We start from the raw sequence: 27,793 nt of genomic DNA on the forward strand, positions 1-27,793 counted from the left end.
TTATGACGTTTTACACAAATAATTCCCCCATAAGGCACTGCGGTCGGACGGCAGATGGAATGGCGCCTTTACAGGAGGAGGAGCAGTGACAATCATAACAGTTGATTTCAAGATAGCTCGTTTTGTTCTGTTTTCATCGCGCATATATAATATTTCATAAGTATTATTGGTGAGATCGCAGCGCGTGCACGATGGCTCCATTCAGCTTGATGTCAGTGGGGGCTAATCTGCTGGTCAAGTCTTTCAGCCTGTTCTCGAGTGCATCTGTTCTGAGGTGAGCATGCTTTAACTTTGAGGTTATTGATTCATGACCTGTGTAACTGAACATGTTTATATATAAGTTGTGTGGAAATTAATTTATATCTGTCTACTGTATTTATTGTATTCATTTCTGACGAATTTAAATATACATTTAAAAAATTAAACTCTCACATTAGATATATTCACTAATAATGGAAAATATGACAAATATATTCATTAATGATGCAAAATATGGCGACTGTATATATACATTTCCAAAATAATCATACGAACATTAGATATATTCAATAATAACGCAAAATATGAGATGTATTCACTAATAATGCAAAATATGGCGACTGTGTATATACATTTCCAAAATAAACCGATTTACATTAGATATATTCACTAATAATGCTAAATATGACCGATATATTCACTAGTAATGCAAAATATGACTGATATATTCACTAGTAATGCAAAATATGACTGATATATTCACTAATAATGCAAAATATCACTGTTATATTCTCTACAAAAGCGAAATAATAGGACCAATAAATTCACTACTAATGCAAAATATGACCGATATATTCACTACTAATGCAAAATATGACCGATATATTCACTACTAATGCAAAATATGACAGATATATTCACTAATGCAAAATATGACCGATATATTCACTACTAATGCAAAATATGACCGATATATTCACTAATAATGCAAAGTATGACCGATATATTCACTAATGCAAAATATGACTGATATATTCACCAGTAATGCAAAATATGACTGATATATTCACTAATAATGCTAAATATGACCGATATATTCACTAGTAATGCAAAATATGACTTGATATATTCACTAGTAATGCAAAATATGACTGATATATTCAATAATAATGCAAAATATCACTGTTATATTCTCTACAAAAGCGAAATAATAGGACCGATAAATTCACTACTAATGCAAAATATGACCGATATATTCACTACTAATGCAAAATATGACCGATATATTCACTAATAATACAAAATATGACCGATATATTCACTAATGCAATATATGACTGATATATTCACCAGTAATGCAAAATATGACCGATATATTCACTAATAATGCAAAATATGACCGATATATTCACTAATGCAATATATGACTGATATATTCACCAGTAATGCAAAATATGACTGATATATTCACTAATAATGCAAAATATGACCGATATATTCACTAACAATGCAAAATATGATTAATCTACATATACATTTCCAAAACAAACCAACTCACATTAGGTATATTCACTAATAATGCAATATGTGACCGATATATTCACTACTAATGCAAAATATGACTGATGTATTCACTAATATTGCAAAATGATAAATCTGCATATACATTTCCAAAATAAACCAACTCACAATAGATATATCTACTAATGATGCAAAATATGACAAATGTACATATACATTTTCAAAAAAAATCAACTCGCATTAGATCTACTCTCTAATAATACACAATATGCTGAATGTACATATACATTTCCAAAATAAACTGACTAACAGTAGATATATATTCACTAATAATGCAAAATACAATGACTGTACAAATACATTTCCAAAATAAGCCCTCTCCCATTAGATATTTGCACTAATAATGCAAAATATGGCCAAAATCACTAGTTAAATAGTAAAAGTGTTAATTAAAGGGGACCTATTATGCATTTTATAAAAATGTAAACTGCGACTTTGTTGTCCCTAGAGTGTGTATATGAAGTTTCAGCTCAAAATACCTCCCAAATAATTGTTTATATAGCTCTGCTTAGGCTTTGGTCCAACTTGGGCCGTTTTGGTTACTGTCGCATGAAATTCAAATAGGATTTTGCTGTCTTAAAAAGGGGCGGAGATACAAATGCCTGTATGTCAGCATAGTGGAAGATTCAAAACAGAAAAAAAAAACTGTCAGATTAAATCCAAATGAGATTGTGCTATTTTAAAGAGGGGCCGAGCTACAAATGCCTGTGTGTCAGCATAGTGGCAGATTCAAAACAGAAAAACATAGAAAAACTGAAAATGTCAAGAGTCTCAGAAGAAGGCAGTCTATGGAGACCATCTAAAACACCACATTTACAGTCCTATTAGTGACATTGACTGCGTCCGAAACCGCATACTTCCATACTATATAGTACGCTAAAATCAGTATGCGAGCCGAGTAGTATGTCCGAATTCATAGAAGTCGAAAATCGGTATGCGAGAAGTACCCGGATGACTTACTACTTCCGGCGAGATTCTGGAGTGCGCATCCCATGCACGCTGCGCTATCCCATAATGCCTTCGCGAGCGAATTCATGAATGGGAGTGAAGCGACGCAACTGATGCAGGTAGGTCGCGTGACCATGACAAAATGGCGGATGTAGTACGTCCGAATTCCATTCATACTTTTCACATTCATACTGTATAGAGCATACTTTTCTAACGGCAGAGTAGTACGTTTACATTCAAATGCAGTACCTACTGAGTAGTAGGCGGTTTCGGACGCAGCCATTATCTGCAGCAGGTAAACTCTAATGGCGGACGGCTGCTTCTCAATCAGGGCTATTTATGCTAGATTGTCAATACTGGGTAGGGCTTTCCCCTCTGATGACAAGAACAAAGAGAGTATGTCAATCAAAGTGTTTCTGCTGACTGTTTTTATCAACTATGATTATAAAAAAAATAGAATAAATTAATTTTAACCATTAGAGACTGGCTTTATTCACTAAGTTACCACACAACTGCATTGAAACCCCTTATAAATATGAGTTTTGCATGATAGGTCCCTTTTAGGTTTTTATTATTACTTGTTCTTGTTATGTAAAGTGCATTTTCTGTTGCTTTAACATCGACAAAAGCAATAGTTATAAAATAATGTCATGTAAATGTATATTGTCATTGTTTTTGTAATTGTAGGTGTTCATGTGTAGCTCCAGCGATAAAGAGTTTTAGCACTGCAACTCGAGGTCCACCCAAGAGACCCCTGACAGCATACATGACATTTGTAAAGGATATGCAGCCCACCGTCAGCAAACAAAATCCTGGTAAATTTCCATCTGCCGCATCTGTGGAAGTGTATTACCTCCACTGACTGAATATGAATGATATTTTCTCTCTTTTTTTTAATATAATATGTAAAACACCTCCTTCCTCTCCTTCTCGTAAACTTTAGTGTCATGGGATAAGTGATCTGTCAAACCTATAACTCTAATAATATGTTTTGTTCAGGCATAAAAAGTGTGGATGTTATGCGAAAGATTGCCCAGCAGTGGAAAATGTTGACCACCGAACAAAAGCAGGTGAATATGTGAATACTCTGTATGTATTAATAAGGTTTACATGTAATTTTGTATCTATTCAGCTTATACACTACCTGACAAAAGTCTTGTCGTTGATCCCAGTTGTAATCAGTGGCGTAGCGGACAGGCACGCACCGCGGGGGGGGCCCCGCGTGATTAGGGGGCCCCGCGTCGTCGCGATTTTCAATAAACTCTTGGGAACAACTGTGGTCGGAACTCGGAACCAAAGTTCACAGGTCTGTGTTCTCTGAACACCTCTCAAGCGGTGGACTACTTCATTCTGATTGCTTGCCGCCAATGTTGCCAACTTAGCGACTTTGTCACTAGATTTAGCGACTTTTCAGACCCCCCTAGCGACAAATCTAGCAACTTTTTTGTGTGTTATTGGAGATTTTTTTTAGACTGTCATTTGTCCATACTGTACCGTCCCTACTCTTCTCAACGAGCTGCGTGTGATGCCGCCGGCCCCTCCCCCGCCTCACAGCACTGACAGGCAGCCCAGTCAGTCCTCGTACAGCAGCCTCTCCCACCTGCAGCCCGAGAGCAGATCACGCCTCTGCGTACCGACGACAAATGATTTAGCACAGGCAGTGTGAAGGTATTTCCCTTGTACAGTCAAACCGATCTACTTCTACTTTATTTTAACAATTTAATTGGACCGTTTATTCTTTTCTTGTTCACAATCACAGATATTTTAGTGACAGTTTCTGAACTTGTCTGAGTTTATTACATATGAGAGATTACTTCACATTCACTACACATCTATAATGACATACTGTATTCAAACAGCAATAAATTTAGTTAAATAAACATGCTTATATAAAGTGTAGTGCCATTATAAATACCCCTTTATTAACCATAGGCTGTTAAACAAACAGAAACGGTAGAACGTGATGACGTAAGTGATATGCAAATTGATGACGTATTCCCCCCACTTCATCAGGGGGCCCCGTCAGCGATCCCTGCAGGGGGGCCTCCGCATTTTGCGCTACGCCACTGGTTGTAAGAGCAACAAATAATAACTTGACTTCATGTTGATCATTTGGAAAAGTGGCAGAAGGTAGATTTTTCCGATGAATCATCTGTTGAACTGCATCCTAATGGACCCAAGATTCTCACAGAAATCAAGTTTGGTGAAGGAAAAATCATGGTTTGGAGTTACATTCAGCATGGGGGCGTGTGAGAGATCTGCAGAGTAGATGGCAACATCAACAGCCTGAGGTGGTTCAAGATATTTGTGTTGCCCTTTACATTACAAATCTCAAAAGAGGGCAAATTCTTCAACAAGATAGCGCTCCTCATACTTCAGCCTCCACATCAAAGTTCAAAGTTGCTTCAGAATTGGCCAGCCCAGTCACCAGACATTATTGAGATTTTCTGGGGTAAGATGAAGGAGGAGGCATTGAAGACTATTTCAAAGAATCTTGATGAACTCTGGGAGTCCTGCAAGAAGGCTTTCTTTGCAGTTCCAGATGATTTTATTAGTTATTTGAGTCATTGCAGAGATGTATGGATGCAGTCCTCCAAGCTCATAGGAGTCGTACACAATATTCATTATTTTTCCACTGTACCACTACTTTATATTCTATACTGTACATTATTTCTGTTAAGTGATATGACTTTCGTCTAAGCAAAGTCAGACTTTACTGCCCTAACTAAATCATTAAAAATCAAGGCATGATCATATTTATTTTGGTAAAATAAGGCTTATCTAGAGGCCTTTGCTTTTCATATAAGCCACTTCCGATGCCAAATGATCAACTAGAAGTCAAGTTATTATTTGTTGTTCCTAAAACTTGGATAAGCGACAAGACTTTTGTCAGGTAGTGAATGTGCACATCTAGATTACTATACATTGGCAATTTGATGCATTATATCAGCAACACTGATCTTTAATGGTATAAAAATGTGAATGTTACAGAAGACAAATTTAATATCCTATTTTAAATTCAAACTGATCATGACAGTTTTAACATTAATACATGTTAGCATAATTAAATTGTGTTAGTGATGCTTTATAATGATATGCATCAACAAATCAGCATATACTAAATATTCAGTCTAAAGGCCCGTGCACACCATTGCTCGCATTTTCCGTCAATGTTTAACGCCTCGTGACTAAATAAAGGGCGTCAATGTGATCGTGCACACCAACGCGCAAAACAGCAGACATAAAAGTGTCATTTTTTAAGAAATGCCTCAAGCTCATTCTTTTGTCTTGACACGTAAAAACCTTCTCCACCAATCAGATTGGCACTTTTGTTTTGATTGACATTTGGAGGCGCTCAAGCGCAAAACTGTCAATGCGAGCGCACATTGAAGAAGATGCCCAGAGGCGATATGAACGTGGTGCTGCTTATTGCTCTGGTGAACAATAATCCTTCATCGCTAGAGCTGGAGCTGCTACTTGAATCCTCTATAACAAGTGTGTCAACTTTGTCTTCTGTGTTACAAGCAGGTGTCAGAAGCTTAAAGGTGTGTAGCGCCATCTAACATCAAGGAGTGATTTTGCATACTATTCTGCTCAATGACAGTGAAAATCGATTGGGTTTGAATCCATAAAAACGTCTCAAAGCTGTAACGAAAAGCGTTCCGGTGTGTACGAGCCGTAAGGTTAGGAATTAATAGTAGTTCATCAAAAAAAAAAACTGAGTTTGCTTAATTGAAATAAGGGATTAACTACCAATGCTGGGCTCAACTACCAAAGCTGTCTGGGTTGTTTTGTTACTAATTTGAAGTGTTTCGTGTTCAGCCATTTCAGGTTGCCTCTCTGGAGGCCAAGGAGCAATATAAACTTGCCTTGGAGAAATTCAAAGCCCAGCTCACCCCTGCAGAGAGTGCGGCTTTTGCGGAGGAAAAACGACAAAGAGTGGCCAAAAGAAAAGCCATTCGGAAAAAAAAGGTGAGCGTTCAGTCATGCTCAAACTTCTATGTCGAACACATTGATGTGGTCCGGCGCATTCTTTTTTTCCCTCTCAAAAAATGTAACTACACATCACATGTTTGCACTACATTGAAGATGACTGGAAGCTGCACCAGATACGGCATATTTTCCATTACAATAAAATGATTATTTACACTAAAATATTTGTTTACAGAAGATTCAAGAAATGCACTGTTTAAAATATTAGTCACAGGATATAGAACAGCTATTTTATTTCAAATAGATACTGCTTATTTTCTACTGAAAATTATTTATTTTGTTTTTTTTAAAAGTACAAGTTATTTATTTTCTTTTTTTATAAGAAAAGAGTGACTGTTGGTTTTAAGCAATGTGTGTTTTAAATTTCAGTTGTTCAACATTGATGTTCAATAAATAATCATAGATAGTAGACAGTGTGTATTCTTCAATTATTTTAAAATCAAGTAATGCACCCTTCAGTCAAAAATCTCTCACTTGTAATATATGACCATATTTAGTGTACAAAATTATGAGGGTAAAAAATTAAATAAAATCTTGTTCATTAATCGTAAATGTTAAAATGTTCAATTAATCGAGGTTTTGATTTTAGGCCAAATCACCCAGCCCTGTAAATAGAATAAATAAATTAATTAATTGTGTTTTGAATTAATTGTGATTGGATAGCTAGAAAAATAAGACTAAAATAAGAGAATAGGTTTAAAATTAAGACTTGCAACAGAATATTATCTAGATTTAAGACTTTTTAAGCCCCTGATCAAATTGTAGATTTTGGTTAAACTTTCCTTTCGAGCGTTTTGATTACCATTATATTAATGTAATGTGCTTTACCTGTAGGAATTGAATAATCTTGGCAAGCCCAAACGCCCAAGGAGCACCTTCAACATCTTCATGGCGGAGCATTTTGTGGAGGCAAAGGGAACTACTACGCAGGTGAAGACTGAGATTTTACACAGTATCCAATCATTTCTGCTGCAAAAATATAACATGCATTTCCACTCAAATGGTTTATCATACGCTCACCATTAACATGATCAAAAGAAAGATTTACTCCAGTGAGAGCAAAGCTGAAATACATCAAGAAACAAAAGATACTATTTATTAACTGTGTTTAATGTCATTTTTTCTCTTCAGGCAAAATTGAAGTCACTAAGAGATGACTGGAATCGCTTGAGCGACACACAAAAACAAGTAAGTTTTTCCTAACATTTAACATATAGCTTTCAAAAGGGGCTCACGCAGCAATTAATATTGAGTTTGATAAATGCTACTGCTCATGCAGGGTATCTGCAGGCTCTTAAAAAGTCTTAAAATATCTCCTTCTTGTAAGGATTTAGGCAGTACTGTATGTAATCCATGATGTTTTTTGTAATGAAAATGAAAATAAAGAGTTGAAAACAAACAAACAAGTCTTAAATCTACTGAAATGTTGGTTTGTAGGTGTTCAATCTTTTTTAACAGGTCTTAATTTTCCTTTGTTAATGTATAGCTATCCAATCAGGGGTGCGTTTCCCAAACGACGTAACTTGCGGCTGAACTATCATAGTACGATGCATCATTTGGGAAAAGAACGATGTAGTGACGAGTGTTTCCCAAAACCCGTAGTTTCTGTCGCAGATCCATCGTTTGAACCACGTTAGTTATGACGCCAACAATGATGCTCTAAACAGGGTGGAGTAACAACTTCTTCATAGAAGAAACCCATCATTTCTTTACGCAAATTATATTGTTTTACACAAACACGCATTTAAAAAAAAATCCAATATTAGTTTTGGTAAAAACATGCACTTACTTTTTATATTAATTGAAATATATGTAAATGGCGCATAAAGAGGCAATGTTTCCTTTACTATTATCGAGAACATTACATATTCTATTCTAAAACATAAAATCAACGTTTTCTAATCTCATATATAAATAAATTATTCATTAAGAAATTAAATTTATTATTTATTACGAAATTTAAAAATCCTACTTTAATAATAATATTGATGATGATGATTATAATTAAGTAGAATATTGTTTATTTATTTTTATTTTTTGAAAAGTCTACATTTACAATTTAACATGCAAACCACTGCAGAAATGTTCTAACCAACAGGTCCCTGTCATATACAGTACAGACACTTAATAAATAACTTGTAAATAAAAAGCATTAACGTATGCTGTATTTATTAGTACTATTACTAATAGTACTATTTCTCTGTGAAATAATGTTTGAAATATGAAGAATAAAGATAAATAGTCCTTATGTGGTTAATCATGGAATAATGAAATGAAAATGAGAGTGGCCGTCTAACTAATGACGCATTGTGATTGACTATGGGATAAAAAGGTGGAGTTTGAGGATTCTGTCACACACCAAGGAAGGCATTTTGCTGAAATGTTTGTGTCTTTAAATCACCCGAAGAATGTTAAAAGAAAAAATAAAAACTGTACGAAGCAATTACTTGATGAGTGCAAATCCTTACCTTTTTGAAGAATGGAATTGACGAGATTGACGCACCAAAGAAATTTCTTTAAAAAACCGCAAGCGCGCAGGCCAAACATCAGCACTCTACTTAAATGATGTTTTGGTCATTTTATATTTGTCCATATGTAACGGAAGCCAGCTCGTGATCGACAAACGTTGTTTTGCAATCTTGAGCCTCCTCCTTGGAGCATTTGTCTCTTATGCTGGTATCGCCGGCTCGCGCCCTGCTCAAACCGGTGGAGTTACACATGCACATAAAGCCTGTTTTGACAAATATGATGTTACACATTCCCTATCTTTATTAACTTTTTCTTCCATAGACGTAAAGTATTATATTGCTAGTATTAGACTATTAGTCTAGCATTTTGAAAGCAAAATTGTTTCTACTTTATAATTCGTCACCTTGGAATTATAAGGTTCTATCTGCGTTTTGAATGATTTTAAGATATTGACCTTTAAAGTTTTTGCAGTCCATAGCAAAGAGTATGTGTGTAACATTAGTTTTTTTTAATAAAACGTCTTAAAACTTCAAAAATAAAATAAAAATAAAAAACATCCTATAATGTAAATAAGTTGTCATTTAATAAGAATGTCAATAACAAAATTTTGACAAAAATGTCAGATAGAACCTTCTAATTCTAAGGTTACGAATTAATGTTCTCAACTCGCAGTACAACTTTACAATGAGTACAATTGTTTGTATTCAATACTTTATTATTATTCTAATTTTCCATATTTGCAATGCATGTATTTTGGGATTTTTTGTAGTCCACTTAGAATCCAACATGCAAAGCATTTTTGTTATTGCTATTGATTGTTTTGAAATTCAAATGGCACTTACATGCCTGTGTTTTTATTTCTGTAATAAATATGGCTTTTTGCGATTTAATCATAATTAATTACAAAAAAATTTGATTAATTACTTATTTTTCAAATCAATTGACAGCCTTAACATAAACATAATTTCCAGGGCTAAGGACAATTAAGAACAAAGATATTAGTTTCAAAACCAGAGAGATTTTACACAAAACAGTTTACTTGGAACTGTTAGGCTGTTCAGGTATGATTTAAGGTTGGGTATGGATGGGACGTGTAGTTCAAAATAACATCTTCAGTTATTCATACAGAATATGAATATGAATATATCTAATATATTGCATAACCATTAAGGCGTTATTAGATGTGTTTGCACTGTTTAAACAGCTTTTTTTTCAGGATTGGGATAGGCTATATATTTTCCAAATTTAAATTATTACTGGTTCTTTATTATAGATTTCACAATTAGTCGTTTTAAAATAAAGTTTAAGATTGATTTATTTAGTATCCTATATTTATTCAATAAGAGATTTAGAAAGTATATTTAAAGAGTATATTTACCTTCGTCTGACCTCACTGCTCCGCTTTCAGATGTACATACAGCTGGCAGAGGACGATAAAGTCCGTTACAAGAATGAAATCAAATCGTGGGAGGAGCACATGATGGAGATCGGAAGAGAAGATCTTTTGCGGAGAAAGACGAAGAGCGCCCTCAAAGCCAAAGCCAAAACCAAAACCATAGCCACTAAAAACAGGAAAAAGACATCCAAAGTGACAGTGATAAAGGCAAAAGCGCCCAAAAAGAAGAAAGATGCTAGTGGAAAAGCTGTGTATTTCTAGGACTCTGATCAACAGAGTGTGTTGTATAAAAACCACAACCGTCCTCAATACAGTCTGCGCTTTTCCGTTCTTAGAGCTGCATTTATATAGTGTTCATGAAGGTTTGAAAACTGTGAAGATGCCTTCTTCATCTTTTCAATAAATTCCTCTTTTTGCTGGTTTTTCTGAATCATGCAAGTGATATTTGACCTCACCATGACTGCTTTCATAGTATTATATTGTATAAAGTGATATAACATTTCTTAAATTGTACTTTACTGACACGCGTTTGCTTAGAATGAGTTTGCTTTAAAAGAGGACGCCATGTTGTTTGTATGTCTTTACTTACAAAATAAACATCCACTTTTTCTATAAAAGCAACAAGGAATTCACGACAATAATATACAACTAATTAAACAGATATTGTAAATGTGCTTTCTAAAGATAACCCTTGTGCATTGCTCAAATGGACTACCCTTTCATTATGTTGGAGGCTGTTTTTGCCCCATTGACTTCCATTATAATGACTTTATTGATTGCAAAGCCATGACAGCATATAGTCATGCATTCTTGAATGTTGCTGGTTTTAAGACCAGAAGTAGAATTGGTCATTTTTACTGTTGATAATCACTTAGCAGCATTAACCCTATATATAGGCCTGTGCAACAAAAGTTTCTGGCTTTTAAAGGTAGTTTTATGGAGTAAACAGCAAAATATATGCATGCAAAAACACACTTACTATCAGCTTGTTTAATCATGATGTTTGCAATAATGTGTTTGGTGTACACGACAGTCTCTGGACTTGCTGGCTCCAAACACTGTATCAAACTGTATGAAGATACTCATCAAATGGTAATAATTAACGTTTACAAAGCGTTGTAATACTTATGAAAATCGCTATATATATATATATATATATATATATATATATACACATATACGATGGGCAGAAAGTGATTTGTAACCCCACCAGACCCTTAGCTGGGATCAAACCAGCGACTTTCCGCATGGGAGTCAGTTGCTCTACTAAGGAGGCTAAAGACCATGGCCTTTAGCGTCTGTCACTAGAGCACTTTTAGAGGTCAGAGGAATGAGGTTTACCTCCACAGCACTTCAGCTGACTTCTGCTGTATGTTTGTATATATATATATATATATATATATATATATATATATATATATATATATATATATATATATATACATACACACAGTGGAAGTCAGAATTATTAGCCCCCCTGAATTATTAGACCGCTTGTTTATTTTTTTTTTCCCCCTATTTCTGTTTAATGGAGAGAAGATTTGTTCAACACATTTTTAAACATAATAGTTTTAATAACTAATTTCTAATAGCTGATTTATATTATCTTTGTCAAGATGACAGTAAATATTTTACTAGATACTTTTCAAGACACTTCTATACAGCTTAAAGTGACATTTGAAAGGTTAACTAGGTAGATTAAGGTAATTAAGCTTGTTATTGTATAATGGTGGTTTGTTCTGTAGATTATCGAGAAAATAAGGGGCTAATATTAATGTCCTTAAAATGGTGTTTGAAAAATTAAAATCTACTTTTATTCTAGCCGAAATAAAACAAATAAGACTTTCTCCAGAAGAAAAAATATTATGAAACATACTGTGAAAATTTCCTTGGTCTGTTAAACATCATTTGGAAAAAATTAAATAAGAAGAAAAAAATTCAAAGGGGGCTAATCTGACTTCAACTGTTTATGTGTGTGTGTGTATATATATATATATATATATATATATATATATATATATATATGTGTGTGTGTGTGTGTGTGTGTGTGTGTGTGTGTGTGTGTGTGTATATATATATATATATATATATATATATATATATATATATATATATATGTATATTGCAATTGTGATTTTCAAAATTATTACATCGCTTTGTAAATGTTAATTATTAACAGTTGATGCGCTTGGACCCGGAAGCCATTTCATGTGATATTACAAGCAGTTGTTTACTATGTTCTGAGAGCTGAGCTGCTTATTTTCATTTTCTCAGACATATCAAGATAATTGTGCAAAGGTCTCTCTCACACTCACACACTATACTCCATATAGCTTTATATAAAAGCCAGAAACTACGCTTTTTACTGATGATTAACAGTAAAAATGACAGATTTTACCGTTATTATAGACATCATTATAGACTTTGCAATCCAAAAATGTTCTTATAATGGATGTCAATGGGGCAAAAACAGCCACCAACATAATGAACGGGTAATCAATATGTCCAGAGTGCATTGTTGAGCTTTTGAAAATTTTCAAAGCATTTTTCCAAAATATGTGTCAAAATAAGATGTCACCAAAAATTATTCCATTTGCTGAAACACAGAGAGGGTTGGGGCCAAATTAAGACTCAAAATCACCACATAGTGGATGGAAACATCCCCAACCGCACACAAGGGTTAAAGGGATCATATTATAGATATATTTTATCACCTACTATGTGTTTGAGAATCTTCAGCTCAAAATACCTCATGGATCATAAATGAAATGTCCAATTTTGGGCAGAAGCAAAAACACTGATTTCATGCATGCTTCTTTAAGGCGAGACACTGCAGGCAAAGAAAAAAAATAAATAAATTTAAGGTGTTTTTGTGCATGTTGTTTCAGTCTAATGTAAAAGAAAACATCAAATTACACTTTTAAGTGTTTCTTATGTCACACTTTCTCAACTTGTATCAGTAGATTTCAATTTCAATTCATATTTTTAAATGTTTTCAATCCTTATTTTTTCACCAATTCGTTATTCTGGAGTTTTTTTTTTACAGAGGGATTTGCTCATACATAATTTGCCTGATATACATAATAATAATAAATAATAATAATAATATTTTTTTCCTCCTCTTGCAGTATTTTCCTAATTGTGGATTGATAAACAGGTTACCAAAATCCCAATAGGAAAAACAAACAAAAAAACAAATCTGACAATAAAATGTCTAAAAATATTAAAATGTTAACCTGACTTCATTCAATGTTAAAATGTAGTGCTTGAAATAAATGCAAATGAGCGCATATTTAATAAAATGGGCGTTCATTTTTTTAATCCTATTCGCCAGCAGTGCTCTGCCTTAAATGCAAATAAGATGCTGCTTCTCCCCGCCCTCATTCCAGAAGAGGGCGGAGCTTTTAAAGTTTGAACAACAACCAAAGCATCTGCATTCTCGCATAAGTCTGGTCAGTCTAAACTCCTTGAGTGCGATGTTCCAATACAGACACACAGATGTTTGCAGATCTGTTTTTCATGCTTAAACAGCAACGTTAACATTACAGGAAGCTGAAAGGGTAAAACACATATAATATGACCCCTTTAAAGGAACGGTTCGTTTTAAAAATGAAAATGTCATTTACTTGCCCATGCATTCCAAACTTGTATGTCTTTAAACTGAAAATAATAAGGGGCATTTTTGTGTAGAAACACGATTCTGATGTGCGCTAGACTTCAGATAAAAGTTGTACTAACGCAAACCAAAGAAAACCCAACATGAAAAGGCTTCAACTTTAAAGTATTAAAATGCAAAAGTGAAATCTGATAGCCATGGCAAAGACCTTTCAGTGAATAGTTTTGGTGTTCTTTGCCACCTCTAGTCTTACGTGAACCGCATGGAAATAAAACAGCTTGTGTATGTTTTACACAAAGAATCAGTAAATGGCATAATTTTCATTATTAAGTGCTAGACTAGGGGTAAAAGCTAAAAGTTGTGATTTTTAAGTGTTTTGCTCTCCAAGAGTGAGCTTATTTGTCAAAAATACAGTAAAAATTGTATTTTAAAAATATTCACCATTGTAAATTTTCATACTTTTAAATTACTAGCCGAACTGCACTACAGTTATCAGTGTCACAAGATCTGTATAATATGCTGATTTGCTGCTCATGTTGTTAGTATTAATGTTGAAAAACGTTTTTGATTTTTTAATATTTTAGTGAAAAGTTTTTTTCATGATTCTTTTATGAATAGAAAGTTCATAGAAACAACTTGTTTATTACAAAGTTTTTATTCAGGGTGTCCGTGGGGTATTAAAAAGTCTTATTAAGTTAATAACACTTTTAACTTTAAAATGTAAATGTAATTTTTACCATCATGGTTTAATAATTTTCCTTACAATACCATTTGTTTAAAAGTTCTCCATGTATTTACTGCTGAGGACAATGACCTGGTCAAACTGTTACATACATTTAGTTTATTATAGTTTTATTATTATTATTACTTTAAAGAAAGGTTATGTTAAAGTGTATACACAACAAGAGCTTGCTTGTTTTGACACATTATTTCAAATATGTTGCTAAAACAAACTATTTTTTTTATTATTAAATTATTATTGTATTATTACATACATTTTCTTCAGCTTAGTGCCTTTATTCATCAGGGGTTGCCACAGCGGAATGAACAGTCAACTATTCCATCATGTGTTTTACACAGCGGATGCTCTTCCAGCTACAACCCATCACTGGGAAACGTTCATACACACTCATTCACACACATACACCATGGCTAACTTAGTTTATTCAATTCACCTATAACGCATGTCTTTGAACTGTGGGGGAAACCGGAGCACCCGGAGAAAAACTCAGACGAACACGGGGAGAACATGCAAACTCCACACAGAAATGCCAACTAACCCAGCTGGGACTTGAACCAGCGACCTTCTTGCTGTGAGGCGACAGTGCTAACCACTAAGTCACCTTGTCGCCGTTACATTTATTCTATTAAAATAATTTTTTTGAGAGGGAAAATACAAATTAGCCCGGTATAAGTCTAAAATGTCTACATAATGGTCTTAAAAATCCCTTAACTTAGTGAAACTTGCAGAAACTCTTATTATAATCAGTTTATTGCATTAATTCTATAAAGCATTAATAGCAAATAAATATTGATTCATCAAGGTGTAAAAATTAGAATACCTTGTATTATTGAATTATTATTGAATTTGAATTGTGTTGTATGACTGTTTTCAAAAAAATCATATGCATAGCCTATTTTTCAACATTGAAAACATATAATTTAATATTTAATCAGCATTTTATGATCCGACCACTGTTAAAATTATGAAAATTCAGCTTTACCATCATATGAATACTTTTAATTTTAGAATAACTACAGGGTGTCCGCCGGGTCTTAAAGTCTTAAATTTAAAGTCTCAAGTTAATTTTAGGCTTAAAAAGTCTTAAATATACTGGAGTATTAGTCTTGTAGGTGTAAAATAATTTTAAACGGGTCTTAATTTTTCTCTAAAGCTACACAATTGATCCAACACCCAATCCAATCACCAACAACACATCTCAATAAAACTTTTAGCAAACTATATTCATAACTAATAGTCTATTGTGCATAAATTTAGTGTATTAAAGTTTTTTTTTTATGTTATGTTGAAAAGATTTGCACATATACAATTAGGGTCTGCTTGATTGATAAGTTTTCCTCTCTGCTGGGCCATTTAAAAAACCCTTAGCTTTTAGCCCTATACAAGTCTGAAATTTCATTCATCTTAAAGTCTTAAACTTGACTTGGTTAAACCTGCAGAAACTCTTATTATAATTAGTTTATTGCATTCATTCTATAAAGCATTAATCGCAAACAAATATTGATTCAACTAGGTGTAAAATATGAATACCTTGTATTATTGAATTATTTTTGAATTTGAATTGTGTTGTATGACTGTTTCCACAAAAATATGCAAAGCCTATTTTCAACATTGAAAACGTATAATTTAATATTTAATCAGCACTTTATGATCTGACCACTGTTAAAATTCTGAAAATTCAGCTTTACCATCATATGAATACTTTTAATTTTAGAATAACTACAGGGTGTCCGCTGGGTCTTAAAGTCTTACATTTCAAATAAGTAAATTTAAAGTCTTAAAGTCCTAAATTTACTGGAATATTAGTCTTGAAGGTCTTAATTAATTAATAAATTATTTTAAGCAAGTCTTCATTTTTCTCTAAAGCTACACAAATTGCAAATTAGAATTTGTTTCTTGATGGTGCAAGTAAGTTTTCTTCTATGCTGGCCATTAAAAAATCCTTAGCTTTTGGCCTATATAATGATATTCATGATGGTTATAAAAAAGTCTTATAAAGTCTTAAACTTGACTTGGTTAAACCTGCAGAAACTAGAAAAATGTTTTACTGTAATGACACTTTACAATATTATTGTTTTTACTGTATTTTGTTTTATAAATTAAGCCTTGCTGAGTAAAAACCTAGAAAGAAAAAAAAAATGTTTCCCCCATCAAATGTCAAATATTAGCTTATAGTGTAACTCTCAGGACATTTAACTTCACAAATAAAACATTATAAAAACAGTTATTTACATCATTAGTTTAAATATCCCTGAGTGATCAAATCAGGACTTAGAAACAGAGCGAGAATCCGACGCTATTTTGGCTTCTTGCAGTAAAGTCTCAAAGTCGGGCGAACACACCAGCTTGTGTGTGATGTTTCCGAGCACGGTCATGTCCCCAGTAAGGCCCTCCGACAGACGCACACACACCAGTTGCTGCAGATATACAAACACCATCACATGAAACATCCTTTATGTTAATAAGAACTACATTGCATCAACAAATAAAACAGGCTTCAATAATAGCCGTGAAAACTGTGTGGACACAACTGAACTTGGACTTCAAACTCAGAATTATGAGCCCTCCTGTATATTTCTTTTCCAATTTCTGTTTAATATTTTTCCCAACACATTTCTAAACATAATAGTAATATAATAATATTGCATCTATTAAAAAGAGGATTTGCCAACTCACCTGCAGGAAAGAGAAGGCTGCTCCCTCTGAGACGTCTAATGTAACATTTCCCATGACCAACTGGACTTTACCAGACTTTCTGATTTGCAGTTTTCCAATCAGACCCTCTGAAAAGTCCGACAATACAGGAACGGTGCTTTTATCAGGCTTGTCCTAAAAAAACGAGATCAGCATAGCATTAACCCTCCTATTGACACAGAGGGCTCCTATTCTACCCTTTTTGCATCGCTAAATACCCATCAGATTATTTATTATACAATTCAGAATATGTCTACTTTGGTGTCTGAGTACAGAGTAGCTGTTTTTGTAGCTTGTGCCTTTAATGCAAATTAGCTGGTTCACCCCACTCACTGCTCCCATGTGCGTGTCTCATGATTCTCATGCATTACATCAGATAAACAGCAGTCAGTGATAGAGACACGGATGAAGCTGAAATACAGCTCATTAGTCAAAAATACCAAGTTAGCTTATTTGATGTATTTGTGTTGGAGTTTATTCGAGCCTTTCTGCAATGATGAGTCCACACAAATGCCATTACGATGTTTGCAGTACACAAACACACACACTACTGACACCAAGCAACTGGGGTGACTCTAGCTTATGAATTACATAGCGATTTGACTGTCTACTTTATTACAAAAACATGCACTGTTTAATTTTTTTTTTTTTACTTTGTGAAACTCATTCTTGAGGTGCAGATGATCACAGGATGTTGAACAGATCTTTCTTTGCAAAAAAAAAAAAAAAAAGTGCTTTGGACATGTTTATATCTGTTACTATGAAGAAATGTTACTATGCGCATGCACATCAATTCGGTGAGCAATGAAAACCACATTTCTTCATCACGTTTCGGTCATCCTCAAAATCAACTTAAACATTGTTGGACATCTTTTATGATCAATTTGCATTTGTCAGGTTGTGGAATGTAAGAAACGTGACATACTTTACCAGCTAATGCATGTGCAATAAGATCAGCTGCAAGAATACCTTTATGACTTTTCATCAAATTTAATTTATTCATTCTCCTTTGGCTTAGTCTCTTTATTCATCAGGGGAATGAACCGCCAACTTATCCAGCATGCTTTACACAGCGGATGCCCTTCAAGCTGCAACGTAGTACTGGGAAACATCCATACACACTCATTCACACACACACACACGTCAACGTTTAACACCTTGAGACTAAATAAAGGGCGTCAATGTGTGCACACTAAAGGCTGATTTATGCTTCTGTGTCAAACGCTGGCTGACGTGCACCTCTCAAAAAATGTAACTACTCGTCGCAACGACGCGTAGCGCAAGCTCTGTGATTGGTCGGCTTGGTAGCGCTGACAAGTCTGGGCGGGACCGAGAGCCGCGCGAATGGTGCGAGCCTGATGGAGCGATTGTTTACAAGTGTTGAGTCCCACGAAGGAGCTCCGGATGGAAAGTTTTGTTTTGTGTTTACCTCATAGTAAAGTTGTTGCACGTCCGCCGGTTCCTGCCTCAAAATGAGCGAGTTTGAGCCACTTGTACATCCAGGAAGTGTTTAGGAAAAGCAAAACAGCAGCGAAGAAACTCGACACAGAGGAACATTAACACCTCACTGCCAACTAGCGTTTCGGAAGTGTAATACAGACCAACAGTGACAGCGCACAGAAGTATAAATGCACAGCTACGCGCGTTGCATGTGCCGTGGGTCACGCCGGTCACTTGACGCAGAAGTATAAACCAGGCTTAACACGAAAATCGGCAGGCGTAAAAGCGAAATTTTTTAAGAATTTATTTTTTTTTTGACGCGCCACATCAAAAACTTCTCCCACCAAACAGATCGGGACTTTTGTTCACATGCACGGAGCTGCTGAAGTTACAGTAAACAGCACTTGGAGGCGCTCAAGCGCAAAAGTGTCAATATGAGCGCACGTTGAAGAAGATGCCCAGAGGCGATATGAACGTGGAGCTGCTTATTGCTTTGGTGAACAATAATCATTTCTTCATCACTAGAACTGGAGCTGCTATTTGAACCGTCAATAACAACAAGTGTCAACTTTGTCTTCTTCTTCTGTGTTACAAGCTAGTGTCAGAAGCTTAAAGTTGTGTAGCACCATCTAACTTCAAGGAGTGATTTTGCATACTCTTCTGCTTGATGCCAGTGAAAATCGCTTGGGTTTGAATCCGGAAAATGCTTGAAAAAAGCTAACGATAAACACAAATGAAAAACGTCCCGCTGTGCCTTAAGAGTATGAAATATGAACTTACTATAGCTTTCATATGCGCTGTACGCTTCTCTTCTGCCTTGCAATCCTTTCTGGTTTTCTCTGGGCTGGAGGTTTTAGGTTGACCAGGTATGGTATCTGGGAGCTGAATAAACAGCAGCTCTTCTTTATCTGAAACGCTGAGCTGCTGGAAAAGTTCTCCGACTGTTGGCTGTTCTGGACCTGCAGATGAGCTCCTCGATGTCTGCGGGTATTTCTGCTCAACTCTTGGTGACTGTCTTGGATTATCAGACGTAGTTTCTTCTTTAACTGCAAAGATGGATTCAGTAATTAGTTTCTCGAACCTGAACTCTTTTAATTAGCAACACAAGGCACATAAAATGCAACTTACATGAACTAGCTGCATCCGTTGACAAAAAGTTGCATGACTGATGGAGTGGAAGTCTGATTGGTCTTTGCTTAGGGTCGTTTTTCAGTCCAGGATCATCCAAAAACTATTCAATCAAACAGTTAAAATGATTCATTTTTAAGACTTAAAGGGATAGTTCACCCCTAATTGAAAATGAACTCACTATTTCTACTCACCCTCAATTCGTTAAACTTTATGATTTCTTTTTTTTATGCTGAACACTGAAGATATTCAGAAGAAAGCTTAAACCATTGACTGCTACAGTAAAATAGACAAATCCTATAGAAGTCAATGATTACAGGTTTTCAGCATTCTTCTAAATATCTTCTTACATGTACAACAGAAGAATGAAACTCTAACAGGGTTAGCACAAGTAAAGGGTGAGAAAACGATGACAGAACAATCATTTTGGGTGAACTATCCCTTTAATGAAGTTATCCTGTACATACAATAAAGGATCACTGTAACTTCTTACATCGTCTCGTGTGAGTTTTTGTAAAATTGCATTGTCGTCGTCCTCTGTGTTGTTCTTTTCCTTTTTAATGCATTTTGTGACCAGTGCAGGATCACAAGCAGTCAGGTTAGAGCTGCCCCAATTACCTACAAGACACAAAAACAGGCATCCCAAACTATTTTCAGCAAATATATTACAGTTGATGTCAAAATTTATAGCCCCCCCTGTATATTTTTCCCTCAATTTCTGTTTAATTGAGAAGATTTTTTAACACATTTCTAAATATATACATAATAGTTTTAATAACTCATTTATAACAACTGATTCCTTTTATCTTTACCATGACAGTAAATATTTTACTAGATATTTTTCAAGATGCTAGTATTCAGCTTGAAGTGCACTTTAAAGGCTTTACTAGGTTAATTAAGTAAATTAGGCAAATTATTGTTTAATCTGTAGACAATCAAAAAAAATCTTCCTCAAGGGGCTAACAATATTGACCTTAAAATGTTTTTTAAAAATTTAAAACTGCTTTTATTCTAGCCGAAATAACAAATAAGACTTTCTCCAGAAGAAAAAAAATATAATAGGAAATATTATACACCCAATTTCTGTTTAACAGAGAGATTATTTTCAACACATTTCTAAACATGAGTTTTAATAACTCATCTCTAATAACTACTTTATTTGATCTTTTCCATGATGACAGTAAATAATATTTGACTAGATATTTTTCAAGACACTTCTATACAGCCTAAACTGACATTTAAAGACTTAACTAGGTTAACTAGGTTAACTAGACTAGGTTATTGTATAATGATGGTTTGTTCTGTAGAATATCCAAAAAAATATTGCTTAAAGGGGCTAATAATTTTGTCCTTAAAATGGTGATTAAAAGTTTTAAAACTGCTTATATTCTAGCCGAAATAAAACAAATAAGACTTTCTCCAAAAGAAAAATATTATCAGACATACTGTGAAAATTTCCTTGCTCTGCTAAACATAATTTGGGAAATACTGAAAAAGGGGGGTGGGGGGTAATAATTCTGACTTTTTCAGCCTGTTTATGTTATTTCACTTTAAAGACCAGGAAAATTACTTATTTTATTGACTGAGCTTGACAATACAAAAGAAGGCTTTGCTTCAGCAGAATAAACAAGTGGTTGAGGTTTGCTATAAAGTAAATGCTGCTTTACCCGAGTATAATGCTTTTTCACAGTATACAAATTTTTCACAGTATTTCCTATCATATTTTGTCTTCAGTAGAAAGTCTTTTTTCTTATTAGTCTTATGAAGCTGAATACTAGTATCTTGAAAAATATCTAGTCAAATATTATGTGTTGTCATCATGGCAAACGTAAAATAAATCAGTCATTAGAAATGACTTATTTAAACTATTATGTTTAGAAATGTGTTGAAAAAATCTCATTTTCCATTTAGCAGAAATTATGGAAAAATTATAAAGGGGGCTAATAATTCAGAAGGCCTAATAGTTGTGACAACTGTATATCCCACTTTAATTATTCATCTAGACAGTTGGCATTTAAACTGCAGTATAAATATATACAAATGTTTAAATTAATTAAAACTCATGACACAATACTCATATTTAACATAGTACATATATCTTTAGACTTCTACTGTGCAAGCTAAGTGTAATGAAATATTCATTTGATGTTGTATAATGGAAAACAAAAACCAAAGGGAAAAAAAATCAGACATATGGAACACTTTATCACATCACCATTACATGCTTTACCTAGTTTCCTATAGGTGTCAGCAGGGCCCTGCTCAAAGATAGAGTGAGACTGAATGGTCTGAGGCTTTTCTCGTCGCTGTCGTCTCTCTCTGTGTCTGTCTTCCCTGTCTCTTCTCTCTTTTTTTGGTGCACTGTGAGGCTCCTCCTGTAACCTCCACAAAACAGTTTCAATTCAGAGTGATTTACACCACAAACAAATGAGTAATACCTGCTATTAAAATGCATTTAGGTGGTCCTGCTAAAATTAAAAACAAGTGTTAACTGACAATAATATGGAATATATGGGAGGATGTTAAGTATTGCGATAATGATATTTCTTGCAAAATAACATTTCCCTAGAGACATGGTTTTATTTATTTTCCATCTTTTAAGATTATTTATTTTTTTGTAATGATCTTACTAAAATAAACTGGCAATAAGATATTTTTCTGATCTGACTGGATCTAATTCAGGCAAACAATAAAAATAATAAATAATATAAATAATAATAATAATAATAATAATAATATATCAGTGAATTTATCTAGATTTCTATGTATATTCAGTGCTCAACATAAACAAGTACACCCCTCTCAAATCTCTCATTTAAATTATTATTTGCTATAGGAAGTTTTAAAATATTATATTTGTGCATATACATTAAATTAGTCAGTAATGAAGCTTAATATGGAGCTAATCTAACCAAATAACTTATGATAACGGTCCAAAAATAGTACACCCAAATTTATATGTTAGAGAAAAAATGTATTTAAAAAATAAATAAAAAGAGCAAAAAAAGAAAAAGAAAAAAAATAATAGATTATTATTTTTTTATTTTGTCGTTTGTAATTTCCTTTCCAATATTTAGCATTATTTTTAATGTATTATCTTTCTATTTCTAATGCTGTTCGGCAACTAAAATATTATTTTAATAAATATATCTGTTTAATAAATCTGTTTTGTTTAAATGCATCAAAACACATGACCTATATTCACTGAGAAATTGATAAAAATATTCATTTTCAAAACGAAGTGTATATATTTATGTTGAGCACTGTATATAACATACATTTCCCTTTATTAGGTACACCTTTCCAACTGCTCGGAAGCGCAAATTTCTGATCAGCCAATCGCATGGCAGCAACTCAATGCATTTAGGCATGTAGACATGGTGCCACTCCTGTCAGCTAAAAAATTTGGACAAAAGATGATTGGAAAATGTTGTCTGGTCCGATGAGTCTCAATTTCAGCTGCAACATTCGGATGGTCGGGTCAGTATTTGGCATCAACAACATGAAAGCCTCTTGTTACAAGCGTCCTACCTAGTAACAAAGGTTCAGGCTGGTGATGCTGGTGTAATGGTGTGGGGGATATTTTCTTGGCACACTATGAGCTCATTAGTATCAATTGAGCATTGTGTCAACGCCACAGCCTACTTGAGTATTGTTGCTGACCATGTCCATCCCTTTATGACCACAGTGTACCCATCTTCTGATGGCTACTTTCAGCAGAATAACTTGCCTTGTCATTAAGTGCAAATCATCTCAGGCTGGTTTCTTGAACATGACAATGAGTTCACTGTACTCGAATGACCTCCACAGTCACCAGATCTCAATCCAATAGAGCACCTTTGGGATGTGGGGGAACGGGAGATTCACATCATGGATGTGCAGCCAACAAATATGCACCAACTGCATGATGCCATCATGTCAATATGGACCAAAATCTCTGAGGAATATTTCCAGAATCTATGCCACGAAGGATTAAGGCAGTTCTGAAGGCAAAAGGGAGTCCAATCCAGTCCTAGTAAGGTGTACCTAATAAAGTGGCCAGTGAGTGTATATATATATCCATCCGTGTGTGTATAGCATTATTAATGTATTTAAATATTTATAGTTATGCAATTTAGCCATATTTACAAGGCATATTCTAACTCCCAACCCCAGAACACAGTTTGCTGCTTTGACAAAATCTCCATTATAAAAAGCCCTATCAAAATGAAGAAGAATTATATTGAGCACGAGTACTACAAATACCAAACAAAGCAATAGAATGAGATCTTTAAAAATACTTACTCATCTTTACTTTTGCGAACGGAGTGAACATTTGGAACAAAGGTTTTCTGCAAGGGAAATAAAAACACAGCGAGTCAATTAATAATTGCTTGGTTCATTATTAAAGTAACACTCATATTTATTACACATGACCAGATAGTAATTAGACTAAAATTCTAATAAACTGACAAGTATAAACATAGTATGAGGCATTGACATGATGACCTAATTTGATGTCTGCATTAAAAACAATTTACAAAAAATTTAATTTAATTTAATATTAAAAAGAATATTCAATGTAATGAAGTGTCTATAATTTGATGTCTCAGACTTTAGAGAAAGTAAAATGTCAAGAATATGGGTAAAATAATATTATTCTAGTGTAATTTAAAGTAACAGGTGCATTCATGTAAATTTAACCTGCATTTATTAGATAGATAGATAGATAGATAGATCATGTTATCATGTTATGTGATCATGTTAAATTGTATTATACAAATATATCCTAATGGTTATGGTTTTAAAAAAATGCGCTGCACATTTACATTTTCTTCATAATTTTCTCCAAAGCAGGTTTGAAACCATGTTTTTATTGTAAAAAAGCACAATGCAAGTAACATAAGTTAAAGGAATAGTTCACTGAATATTTTAAATGTAATAATGAACTCACCCACAAACCATTATACATTTCTTTCTTCAATTAAACAAAATTTGATATTTTGAATATGTTGAAAACCTGTAACCATTGACCACCATAGTAGGAAAAACAAATACTAAGAAAATCACTGGTTACAATGTGGTAAAGTTAGTTTTATTTTCGCACATTCTGACTTTCTCCTTAATAATATAATTTCAAACAAGTATTATTGTTTTATTAATGTTGTATCACAATTATACAACATTGTCCACAGCCAAATAAATAGTGCTAATGTTGTTTTGAAGTTACATGTGATTTCAGTCCTAATATTCCTGATAAAGTACTATGGTAAACAATACTAAGGTAAAGTTGATTTTGTATTCGCACGATTGTTCAGTTTTTAACAGCGACAACTTGTGACACGCTCCCTGTATTGTTCAACAAGCTACTTTGACTATTCAGTCTGAAATAGCATGTAAGGATGTCTTCAAAACAACATTGGCACTATTTAACTGACTTTAGTTGTTAATGTTTCCCTTTGACAGTTGTTGGCTGCTAATATTAATTCATTATTTAGAATTTGCAAACAATACTTTTCTCTAGTTATATTATTAAGGAGAAAGCATGAATGTGTGAATATAAAACTAACTTAACCAAGTTACCGTAAACGATATAGTGAGCATTAGGCATGGGACAATAACCGTTTTCGAGGTGTACTGCGGTTTGGAAAAATCAAGGTTTTAAAACTGCCGAAATCTTTTGCTATACCGTTTCCTAAGGTATGTATTTGTTTGTTTTTTTTATTTATATTTTAATTATTATTTATTTTATCTCGTTTTTTTTTTATTTTTTTTTGTTTTGTTTTTTTTTAGGACAAATCTCCGACAACAAAAACATATCTAAAGGTGCTACTTTAAATTGTAAAGAAATTTGAGTTTTTGAAACTAATGAAGACAGCAGAAGTCAAAGACTTGTTTTAATTATTTACTGTAGCCTGACATGTTTACTGTTGGAAAATATTTAAAATGTTTCTCAAAGTAAATTTTTTGTATTTAAAGTGGAAAAAAAGTTTGTTTTTTACCCAGAGATTTAAAAAGAATATATTTTAGAGAAGTAATCACAATACTGTGAAACCGTGATATTTTTTATCCAAGGTTATCATCCCGTCAGAATCTTGTATCGGCCCATGCCTAATGATCATATCACAAGTTCTGAATGAACGAGCGAATACAAAACCAAATTTAAAATCTCAATAATAGTTACAGGTTTCCAGCATTTTTCATAATTATTTATTTTGTGTTTAAGGTAAGGTAAGGTAAAACTTTATTGTCCCAGTTAGGGAAATTTGTCTTGTGATGACTGCAGCTGAGGGCAAGAGCCCAAACATGGACAAAACAATAAACATCCAAAACACAAACAAGTAATTCAATAAATTCAACACAAGACAGAAACGAATAACGTTAAAGGTTTGAAACAAGGAAAGAGTAAGTAAATGATGACAGAATTTTTATTTTTTTGCGTGAACTATCCCTTTAAACCAATCTTTTGTCTTTGTTAAAGATTAAAAACAGCATTAAAAAGGTATTAGAATGAGTAACCTTTTTAAATCCTCCCAGGGTCAGGTCTCTGGACCGCAGGGAGGTCAGTCTGCCTGGTGGAGGAGGATTGTGTGAAATTCTCCCTGGCAGTCCTTTAACGTTGCCCAGAGCAAAAGACGGTCTGAAAGTGGAAGATGAGCTCGCCTCCGCGTCCCCATCTCCATGATCACACATCCTGCCAAACACACAAACAACAAACCCTACTGAGCAGCGTGCAATATGTGATTACTCAGACTCAAACAAAGGTGAAAACCTTAATTTTCCAAGAGAAACGCTCGTTCAAAATACACTAAATGTGCGCTGACTTGGATTTCAAGACGCGCGCGCCTCCATTTTGTTAGCAACCTATGCTATCAAAACAAAGCCTTTCATAGCACTTTATGACATTTAGACGGACATATTTAAAAATGCTGCGCACGGCTGCATTAGAGATAAGTGAAAATAAATACTATACGTACTTGAAATTTGTGTAAACTGCTCACATCATATCTGCCGAACTCTTCCAGCTGACAGCTACATCCTTGCAGGAGCATCATTGGTCACGTGACACGAGCCCTCTGTTAGGAAAAGATTACTCAGACATTTTATATTATATTATATTATATTATATTATATTATATTATATTATATTATATTATATTATATATCATTTTTTAATATTTACATATTATTATTTTATATATCATCTATATTATATTTTATTTTATATTATTATATCATTTTATATTATATTTATCACAATAACAAATTTTTTAATAAAAATAAATAAAATATATTTAAAGTTTTTATTTGTCCATTTAGTCTTATGGTGTCATCATGATGGTTTTGTTAATAAACTCTCAATTAATAAAATATTAATAAACTTTTAACTTAAAAAAAATTATAAGTGCTGTATATTAAATAATAATGAACTAATTTTAAATATTTTGTTTTTAACGGTTATTTTATCTGAACAATAAATAAACATTTTGTTTCAAATCTATTTACATATATATTTATAGCTATTTTTATAAATATCATATTGTATTAGGCCTATATAATGATATACTATAATAACTCTGGACTGTATTTCATAAATACTCTTTAAAATTGTAAATGGTAAATTTTAATTTAATGCACAAACATTTTAAACATATTTATTTATAGTTTTAATTTAATGCACAAACATTTTAAACATATTTATTTAAAGTTTATTTCATTCCTTTTATATGGTCTCTTTTGTGTCATAAAATGGTTTATTATCGGACTGAATTTTAAAACTACTGTCTATGAAATTTCGTGTTTTGTGTAAAATATACTCAATATTTGT

The 27,793-nt window shown here is 33.5% G+C and overlaps 2 protein-coding genes across 7 annotated transcripts; one reads left to right on the plus strand and one right to left on the minus strand.

Moving 5' to 3' along the window:
• The first annotated feature begins 29 nt into the window (after positions 1 to 29).
• Positions 30 to 10,987, plus strand: tfam (transcription factor A, mitochondrial). 3 transcript variants are annotated; one of them, NM_001077389.1, is given in 7 exon segments: positions 30 to 274; positions 3,196 to 3,323; positions 3,508 to 3,578; positions 6,331 to 6,480; positions 7,336 to 7,431; positions 7,633 to 7,689; positions 10,379 to 10,987. In NM_001077389.1, coding segments are annotated over 7 exon segments (834 nt in total). In that variant the 5' UTR covers positions 30 to 191; the 3' UTR covers positions 10,628 to 10,987.
• On the minus strand, positions 10,427 to 27,043 carry zgc:171971. Of its 4 annotated transcripts, none has more exons than XM_073917860.1 (10): positions 26,967 to 27,043; positions 26,485 to 26,659; positions 24,271 to 24,317; positions 22,217 to 22,368; positions 20,480 to 20,604; positions 19,987 to 20,089; positions 19,639 to 19,904; positions 17,401 to 17,553; positions 16,957 to 17,141; positions 10,427 to 10,532 (listed from the first exon to the last, which is right to left on the minus strand). In XM_073917860.1, the coding sequence occupies exons 1-9, from the start codon at positions 26,969 to 26,971 to the stop codon at positions 16,989 to 16,991; spliced, it is 1,179 nt and encodes a 392-aa protein (XP_073773961.1). In that variant the 5' UTR covers positions 26,972 to 27,043; the 3' UTR covers positions 10,427 to 10,532; positions 16,957 to 16,988.
• Between the last annotated feature and the right edge of the window lie 750 nt (positions 27,044 to 27,793).

This window comes from Danio rerio, chromosome 12 (genome assembly GCF_049306965.1).
Source record: "Danio rerio strain Tuebingen ecotype United States chromosome 12, GRCz12tu, whole genome shotgun sequence".
NCBI classification, from domain to species: Eukaryota; Metazoa; Chordata; class Actinopteri; order Cypriniformes; family Danionidae; genus Danio; species Danio rerio.